This window comes from Oncorhynchus nerka, linkage group LG18 (assembly GCF_034236695.1).
Source record: "Oncorhynchus nerka isolate Pitt River linkage group LG18, Oner_Uvic_2.0, whole genome shotgun sequence".
NCBI lineage: Eukaryota > Metazoa > Chordata > Actinopteri > Salmoniformes > Salmonidae > Oncorhynchus > Oncorhynchus nerka.
The window spans coordinates 48,401,002-48,411,404 of NC_088413.1; the positions used below are offsets into that span (position 1 = coordinate 48,401,002).

Genomic DNA, 10,403 nt, shown 5'->3' on the forward strand with positions numbered 1-10,403 from the left:
AAGTGGGATCCCCTAAGGGACTTTCTTTATAATAATAAAGAAAAAGAGTTGCTCTGAACTCAATACCACAGCACAGTCCATTACTGTGTCCCAAATGGAACCCTATTCCCTATTTAGTGCACTGCTTTTGACCCGGGCCCATGTAGGCAATAGGGGACCATTTGGGATGGAGACCACATCTCACAGTCACAGGAAACTAGCATAAATCCCACTTCCTATCTCCTTATTGAAAATAACCGACATGAAAATCAAACGCTAAATCCAGAAATCTTTGTCACAGGCATGTTTCAAATAATAAATATTGGACAGCAAATATCATATTTCCTGGTGAGTACACAAGACGCAACACATTTCCTTATTTCCATTGGCATTTCCATTCTAAGCAACATAAGCTCTGTCTGCTTTGTCGACTGACTGTTTCTATAGATAAAAAGAAAGAGAAGGGGGGCATCACAACAAAGACTGATGTTTATTTAATTGAATATATCCTCGTATTGACAGAGACAGATGAACAAAACACTTGGATTTGCATTCCTAATCAGAGGGAGACGTGAGGGAGAATAAACCGAAGCTGGTTGATGTTGCTAGACAGGGCTGGAATGAACTGGGACGGGGTCCACTGTCACCAGCCACCAGTTACAGTATTCACCGTCACAACATGCCATGTTAAACCCTTCACAACAATTGTGAACATACACATCTGTGAAATGTACACTCCACATATAGCCTGTACAATATGACTGCATGGTATTGCCTTGCTGCCCACACCACCAAAGAACAATATGGGCTACAAGACATCTAAAAGAGAGCAATTTCACCAGCAGACTATAAATGAGGCAGGACGGCGGTATGGTAGATACAAATCTGTGACAGCTGCCCCTGTGTAAGAGTATCACATCTGATCACACATGACCCCAACACAGCCAACCTGCCACCCTATCCAACCAGCCTCTATACACGACTCCAACACAGCCAACCTGGCTGCATATCAGCCCCTGGACCTCTCTGAAGACTTCCTCTCTGGCTGACTGTGGCCAGGAGCGACAGTGAGAGAGGGTCAGTGTGTGTGTGTGTGTGCGCGCGCGTGTGTCTGCGCTCTTTATAAACAGCTCCAGCAGGTCTATCAGCCAGGAGGAGAGCCTGGCCTAACTCAACCACCCTCCTACACCTCCACCCTTCCTCCAGCAGGTCTATCAGCCAGGAGGAGAGCCTGGCCTAACTCAACCACCCTCCTACACCCCCACCCTTCCTCCAGCAGGACCAGAGAAGATGCTAGCTCCTGTCCCATCCTCTCCTCTCCTCTCCCCTCCTCTCCCCTCATCTCATCTCCTCTCCTCTCCTCTCCTCTCCTCTCCTCTCCCTCCTCTCCTCTCCTCTCCTCTCCTCTCCTCTCCTCTCCTCTCCCATCCTCTCCTGGCTAACATTAATTCACAAGAACAGGTGGAGGTCATTGTTTCCTTCCTCTCCTATTTCCCAGGACAATAGCTGGGGCTGGGGATAATTCAAACACACGCACGCACGCACACACACACACGCACGCACGCACGCACGCACGCACGCACGCACGCACGCACGCAGAGCAGATCTCTGTAGTCAAATAATATTCTCAATTATACATATCACTTCAGAAGTTTGATTTCAACCTACATGATATTAAAATCTTTATCTATGAGAGATATTCACGTGGAGGATGAGGAGAAGTATTTCACGTCGGAGCAGTGAGATCTTATGTCGTCAGTCAACTCTTCCATGACCTTTTTTCATGCCCTATTGTAAACAGAACATCCACCTCCTCTAGTCTTAGTTAAAAAAGTCATTAGAAAAGTCTACTAATAATAGTCTCTGATTGCTCATTATGTACTCTGAAAAATCCAATTAAAGTAGGAGAGCACGCCCGCTTTTAAAATGGCTAATTCTTGCTTTAGTATAATAATTTTGTAATATAATAATTGCACCGTACTTAGTCTTTCTTTGTTAAAGTGGTTTTATTTAATTAATTGAAGCACATTTGCAAATCCATAATAAAAGTGTGAATTTGAATTTGCACAATCAGTGCATGTCTATAGAGTTTTCTGACAGATATTTTCCTACACATACCAAGGTGGAGAACCCTGCCCTCGACTCAGACCGTCACACCGGGTGTGTGTGTTTGTGTGTGTGTGAGAGGGGGGTTGCTCTGGCTTGTCAAGGGTAGATTCTGGTGCTTTTGGCAAAGAGCTTTATTTGCATTTCAAATGTCACACGCAGCAAGACACCTGTTAAAGGCTAGAGGAGGTTCCACACAAACCAAAGGTCTAACCTACTGGGATAGGAGTTCACCAGGTCCACGCACACACACACACACACACACACACACACTGCCCAGCGCATATACACACACTGCCTAACACATACAGTATACACAAAACACTGTCCAACACATACACCCCAGCCCATCCAGCACGACTGCCCACAGCTCCACAGCCACTCGATCTTTGGAGAAACTAATGATAATTGTCCTTTACATGATGTAAAATGTAGATGACAATAACTTTGGCAACTTCCTAATTATGATAAATGTGTACAATTACACAAAATTATTCACATTCAGTGTACTAATAGCATAATTAGCAACAATAATCAAGGGCTTATGATCCTTACATAAGTCAATGCCTTGGACAATTAAGACTGTTGTGACACATAATGAACTATTTATGTCAATTAGTTTTCTTTTTACACCTAAATGAACAGAATATTGTTGAACTCATTTGAATGATGTCAGACTGAACGGCACTACCTTGACTGGACACCGCTCCCTGTGGTAAGAATAGAAGATAGAATAGAAAATGCTGTTTTTAATGCGAGAGCTCCGCTGGCCACATATGAAGTTAAAAAGTGAAACTTAATTACGTCTCCTCCTTAGACAGTGGCGTAAACGTTCCAAAACATTCATATGGAGAGACATGCTATATAGGATGGTTGTGGGGGAACATTACTGGGGAGTTCAAATGAATACCCATCAATAAATGACTCCCGAGTGTGACCTGACGAAGACTGATGGATAGAAATGTATTGAAAAAGAAGTTGTCATTTGTGCCTCTCCGGAATCTCAGTGTAAACAAACAAAGCTTTGCTTTGATTGGACCAAAATACTTCATGTGCATTTGTATGTAGCAACACTACAACTATTGAAAACGGTTTTATACTGGCATCGTAAAAGGCAAAACTGTTGTATATTTATTAACCCATATTGTCGTCTTGATTGGGTGAAATATTCAATGACCTCTATTCCCTTACTGCAATCTTTACTCAGAAAATGACCCCCCCCCCCACCCAAAATGATTCTTCATATAATACAAATAGAAGAAAAACCGAGAGATCACTTGTTAGAAACCCAGAGCCGACTAGGTTAAAAAAATATCTGTCGATGTGCCCTTGAGCAGGGCACTTAACCCTCAAATGTAAATAATCACATCGCTAGTGCATCCCGCTCCACTCTCATACTTAACAAAGAAACCTTGTTGACAAACACCCAGGATGACTATTTCCAAGAAAAAGACTGTCTGCTCAGACACGTACACACACCCCACTCACAGCTTTATTACCAAGCTGACACGCCCTTGAGAGGAGAAGGGGGAGGAATCCCAGTCTGCTGCATGTATGCAAAATAGACTGTTGATAACACTATTATATCCTGCAGGTATGGCTGGGGAAGAAGATGTGACATCCCTGTTGGTGGAGCTGAGAGAGGATGTACAACAGGCGCTCTGTGGTGGAGTTGTGTGTGTGTGTGTGTGTGTGTGTGTGTGTGTGTGTGTGTGTGTGTGTGTGGGTGGGGGGGTCGCTGTCTGTGTGTGTGTGTTTATGGGTAAAGTGGGAGGTGACAAGAGGATGGAAAAACCTGGCATTCCCTTAAACACTGCCCGCTTTCTCTTTCACTTGGCTGCCAGAGAGAGAGAGGAGAGAGAGAGAGAAAAAGAAAGAGACAGAGAGCGAGGGAGAAAAAGGAGAAAGGGACAGGAAGTGGTGGAGGTGGGAAAGTGTTGGGTGCCCTTTTTCTGTTCCTACAGCCCATCCATAATGAGTCCCTGTGTACACAAATAAATCTCAATGTCAGGAGCCCTAACGCTCATTAGATACCCTCTTTATTTTTCTCTCTCTCTCTCCTCGCCAAAGAAATGAACATTGGAAAGCACTCCTACACAGTCTCTCCCTCTCCTCTCTTCTTCCACTGCTCTGCCAGTGTGAAATATCTCCTGCCGGGGGAAAAAAAGGCACGAAAAGGACAAAACCACAAATGTGGAACTTCAATTAATTTAAAGCCCCAATCAGCAAAGAATAAATCCTTCGCAGATCTAATTACTGAGTCTCTCCGAAGACCCGGGCCGACCAGCCAATCTTCCTCCTGTTTGAACAGCTTGATGAACTAAGGGACTGATGGATATCAAGTCATTTTGTTTAATTTATAAATGGATTTTCCCCTAATACTTAAATTATCATCAGTACAACACAATGAAAATGGGAACATTTGGAAGGCAAAGCCTATAACAGGCCTGAAAAGAATCCCAATGAGGAATGTCACCTCTTTTCATTCCTTCTATACAATTCCTTCTCTAATTAAATTGGGGAAGGAGGCAGGGTGGGTAAGCTTGTGTTACAGTACGGCTGGGCTTCACAGTCTCTCTCTCCACTGTCCCTGTGAGGATCTGGGGCATTGCTGGAGACACTCATCAGACGTATCATGTCACACACATACCCTTCATTACAGAAATCCCCGACAGACTGGTCTGAGAGTGAGTCAACGGCCAAATGAATCTACTGTTGTTCTTACTTGACACTACAAGGATAAAATGCAGCAACTCAGTACTGACATGGTCTAAACTGTCTGTACTCTATTGTAAAAACAATAACAAAATCAGGTATGCCAGCCAAACACCCAAACTCATAATAGCTTTTCAAATATCCAAAGTAAAGCAATTACAAAACAGCATAAAAATGCCAAAAGCTCTCCCTTTTGAAACCATGTTGAAGATGGCACATTTCGTTCTAATGTTAACACCAATCAGTTTTTTCATTAAAAGCCACCCCATCCCCCTCTACACTGTCTCCCTCATCTCCCACCCCATCCCCCTGTCTCCTATCTATCCCCAACTCTTCCCCTCTCCCACTCCCCCACCATCTCCCACCCCGCCCCCTGTCTCCTATCCATCCCCAACTCTCCCACTCCCCCCACCATCTCCAACCCCATCCCCTGTCTCCTATCCATCCCCAACTCTCCCACTCCCCCCCACCATCTCCCACCCCATCCCCCTGTCTCCTATCCATCCCCAACTCTCCCACTCCCCCACCATCTCCCACCCCGCCCCCTGTCTCCTATCCATCCCCAACTCTCCCACTCCCCCCACCATCTCCCACCCCGCCCCCCAGTCTCCTATCCATCCCCAACTCTCCCACTCCCCCACCATCTCCCACCCCGCCCCCCTGTCTCCTATCCATCCCCAACTCTCCCACTCCCCCCACCATCTCCCACCCCATCCCCTGTCTCCTATCCATCCCCAACTCTCCCACTCCCCCACCATCTCCCACCCCGCCCACCTGTCTCCTATCCATCCCCAACTCTCCCACTCCCCCACCATCTCCCACCCCGCCCCCTGTCTCCTATCCATCCCCAACTCTCCCACTCCCCCACCATCTCCCACCCCATCCCCTGTCTCCTATCCATCCCCACTCTCCCCTCCCCCACCATCTCCCACCCCATCCCCCTGTCTCCTATCCATCCCCAACTCTTCCACTCCCCCACCATCTCCCACCCCATCCCCTGTCTCCTATCCATCCCCAACTCTCCCACTCCCCCACCATCTCCCACCCCATCCCCCTGTCTCCTATCCATCCCCAACTCTCCCACTCCCCCACCATCTCCCACCCCATCCCCTGTCTCCTATCCATCCCCAATTCTCCCACTCCCCCACCATCTCCCACCCCATCCCCTGTCTCCTATCCATCCCCAACTCTCCCACTCCCCCACCATCTCCCACCCCATCCCCCTGTCTCCTATCCATCCCCAACTCTCCCACTCCCCCACCATCTCCCACCCCATCCCCCTGTCTCCTATCCATCCCCAACTCTCCCACTCCCCCACCATCTCCCACCCCATCCCCTGTCTCCTATCCATCCCCAACTCTCCCACTCCCCCACCATCTCCCACCCCATCCCCTGTCTCCTATCCATCCCCAACTCTCCCACTCCCCCCACCATCTCCCACCCCATCCCCTGTCTCCTATCCATCCCCAACTCTCCCACTCCCCCCACCATCTCCCACCCCATCCCCCTGTCTCCTATCCATCCCCAACTCTCCCACTCCCCCCCACCATCTCCCACCCCATCCCCCTGTCTCCTATCCATCCCCAACTCTCCCACTCCCCCACCATCTCCCACCCCATCCCCCTGTCTCCTATCCATCCCCAACTCTCCCACTCCCCCCCACCATCTCCCACCCCATCCCCCTGTCTCCTATCCATCCCCAACTCTCCCACTCCCCCACCATCTCCCACCCCATCCCCTGTCTCCTATCCATCCCCAACTCTCCCACTCCCCCACCATCTCCCACCCCATCCCCTGTCTCCTATCCATCCCCAACTCTCCCACTCCCCCCACCATCTCCCACCCCATCCCCCTGTCTCCTATCCATCCCCAACTCTCCCACTCCCCCACCATCTCCCACCCCATCCCCCTGTCCCTATCCATCCCCAACTCTCCCACTCCCCCCACCATCTCCCACCCCATCCCCTGTCTCCTATCCATCCCCAACTCTCCCACTCCCCCCACCATCTCCCACCCCATCCCCCTGTCTCCTATCCATCCCCAACTCTCCCACTCCCCCACCATCTCCCACCCCGCCCCCTGTCTCCTATCCATCCCCAACTCTCCCACTCCCCCACCATCTCCCACCCCATCCCCTGTCTCCTATCCATCCCCAACTCCCACTCCCCCCACCATCTCCCACCCCGCCCCCTGTCTCCTATCCATCCCCAACTCTCCCACTCCCCCCACCATCTCCCACCCCATCCCCCTGTCTCCTATCCATCCCCAACTCTCCCACTCCCCCACCATCTCCCACCCCATCCCCCTGTCTCCTATCCATCCCCAACTCTCCCACTCCCCCCACCATCTCCCACCCCATCCCCCTGTCTCCGATTCATCCCCAACTCTCCCACTCCCCCCACCATCTCCCACCCATCCCCAACTCTCCCCCTCTCCCACTTCCCCCACCATCTCCCATCCATCTGCCTCCCTCTCCTCCCCCTTTGCCCGCGGCGGGTGCCCTGTAAAGCCCACCTGGCTCGGGGGTCTCTGCGTGTGAGGAGGAGGAGGCAGAGCTGGCGCCGTCCTCTGTGGCAGTGCCCTGAGAGAGGAGGCCTCGGCCTGGAGGCAGCTTCATGCCCAGCTGCTCTGCCATCTCAACGTGGTCGCCAGGGTGGACGTAGTCAAACACACTGCTGCCTGTCAGCTCCACCTGCAGGGAGGAAGACATGAACAGGGACTATTAGTATTTATGCAGCAACATCCCACACACACACATATACATACACACAGATACTAACAGTCCAGAGTATGTTGTCTTGTTTTTACAACAGCCTTTACTCTCCTAATAGGCTGAACCTGTGTGTGTGTGTGTGTGTGTGTGTGTGTGTGTGTGTGTGTGTGTGTGTGTGTGTGTGTGTGTGTGTGTGTCTCCAGAGGTATACAGGATCCTGTAACAACACAATTCCCATTCCTAATTCTTAACCCCCCTCCCAAAATTCGAACTTAACACCCATAGAAAATTACAAGCTGCTTTAGTTATAAAATGAAATAAATGAAATCCCCTAACCTTTAAACACTCTCATTTACTAGGATGAAAACAGGATTTGCCATCGTTAATTGGGGATGACAAGGAAAACCAGCAGGCTGTTAATATGTCTCTGCCTCTAATACGAACCCCCTTCTTGAATATCCAATTGCATGGCGTTGGTATTTCCTTCAGTGTGTTTGTGTGTGTGTGTGTGTGTGTGTGTGTTGGTATTTCCTAAAGTGCGCTGGTGGTGTTTGGCCATGCAGCGCTCACTGATCAGGTTGGGCCTACTGGGACCAGAGGATTACATGGGAATAATCCCTTTAATGTCAAATCCCTTTAAGCAATTTAGTCCTTCATAAATTATCATCCCAAGCAGAAACAATGATTAAGAAGTGAAATGATACACCAATACCGTGAAGTGAACTTCCTGTTGTAGCTGTATGTGTTTACGATTTACAAGGTATTTGGGCGTGTCTTACTGTCTAGCCAAGAACACGACTTAAAATCAATTAAACATATTAAAACCATAAAATATAGCAGGCTGATGAAAGTGGTTGACCATAGCCTATAGTTTCACTAGAATCAAATGATGAACCATAGAATTAGAATGAGTGGAACAGATATAGAACCTCTAACTATGGGCATTCAAATTCTACTCATTCTTATTTCTATATCTACTCATTCTTATTTCTATATCTACTCATTCTTATTTCTATATCTACTCATTCTTATTTCTATATCTACTCATTCTTATTTCTATATCTACTCATTCCTTATTTCTATATCTACTCATTCTTATTTCTATATCTACTCATTCTTATTTCTATATCTCCTCATTCTTATTTCTATATCTACTCATTCTTATTTCTATATCTACTCATTCTTATTTCTACATCTACTCATTCTTATTTCTATATCTACTCATTCTTATTTCTATATCTACTCATTCTTATTTCTATATCTACTCATTCTTATTTCTATATCTACTCATTCTTATTTCTATATCTACTCATTCTTATGGGATGAACATCCTCTGTCTGTCGAATAGGCTGCTTTTACATCAAGTGTGAGGCAAGTTTAGCAAATGCATGAAGGTAGATACGAAAAACAAAGATAAACAAACCTATTACCCAACAATGTTATCATTATTATTTCTTTGTTTTAGTGATGTCCTTGACCAAGAGGACACGCTAAATGAATGAAACCAAATGAGGTCTCTGTTGTCAAACTTGATAGTGTCCCAACTTTGAAATGAAAAGCATGACGTTAATCATTTCGTAGAGGTCAACTGGACGGTATGCCAGGAAAACAATGCCCATGCACACTTTTGTCATCACGTCTTTTCATTTTTCATCACAAAGGTAAAACCACCCATACCAAATGGTGACTATTTAATAGTATTAGCTTCTGAATCATTTCTGTCATGAAAACAACAAACCCCTGAGTCTCTCCAACATGTTTCGGTCCAAATGCGTATCTAAGAACTTCCAGGCAGGACAGTACACAGCTAACAGACATAGTTCTGTTAAAGATATCCTGACACAATGTATACGGTGCCTTCGGGAAGTATTCAGACCACTTGACTTTTTTTCACTTTTGTTACGTTACAGCCTTATTCTAAATTGATTCAATTGTTTTTTCCCCTCATCAATCTACACACAATACACCATAATGACAAAGCAAAAACAGGTTTTAAAAACACTAAAATATTACATTTATATAAGTACTCAGACCCTTTACTCAGTACATTGTTGAAGCACCTTTGGCAGCGATTACAGCCTTGAGTCTTCTTGGGTATGACGCTACAAGCTTGGCACGCCTGTGTTTGGGGAGTTTCTCCTATTCTTGTCTGTAGATCATCTCAAGCTCTATCAGGTTAGTTGGGGAGTGTCGCTGCACAGCTATTTTCAGGTCTCTCCAGAGATGTTCGATCAGGTTCAAGTCTGGGCTCTGGCTGGGCCACTCAAGGACATTCAGAGACTTGTCCTGAAGCCACTCCTGCTTTGTCTTGGCTGTGTGATTAGGGTCTCTGTCCTGTTGGAAGATTAACCTTCATCCCAGTCTGAGGTCCTCTGGAGCAGGTTATCATCAAGGATCTCTCTGTACTTTGCTCCGTTCATCTGTCACTCAATCCTGACTAGTCTCCTAGACCCTGCCGGGAAAAACATCCCAAGAGCATGATGCTGCCACCACCATGCTTCATTTTGACATTTTACACTGAGTATAACAAACATTAGGAACAACTTCCTAATACTGAGTTACACCCCCCCCATGCTGCCACCACCATGCTTCACCGTAGGGATGGTGCCTGGTTTCCTCTAGATGTGACGCTTGGCATTCAGGCCAAAGAGTTCAATCTTGGTTTCATCAGACCAGAGAATATTGTTTCTCATAGTCAGAGTCCTTTGGGTTCGTCTTGGCAAACTCCAAGCGGGCTGTCGTGTGCCTTTTACTGAGGAGTGGCTTCCGTCTGGCCACTCTACCATAAAGGGCTGATTGGTGGAGTGATGAAGAGATGGAAGGAGCTCTGTCAGGGTGACCATCGGGTTCTTGGTCACCTCCGTGACCAAAGCCCTTCTCCCCCATTGCT

The 10,403-nt window shown here is 47.3% G+C and overlaps 1 protein-coding gene across 1 annotated transcript in view; it reads right to left on the minus strand.

Moving 5' to 3' along the window:
- Positions 1-10,403, minus strand: part of LOC115146011 (neuronal PAS domain-containing protein 3) — a 346,013-nt gene that overhangs the window by 42,609 nt on the left and 293,001 nt on the right. Inside the window, 1 exon segment of the mRNA XM_029687751.2 lies at positions 7,315-7,492. Within this exon segment, the coding sequence (XP_029543611.2) occupies positions 7,315-7,492 (178 nt within the window).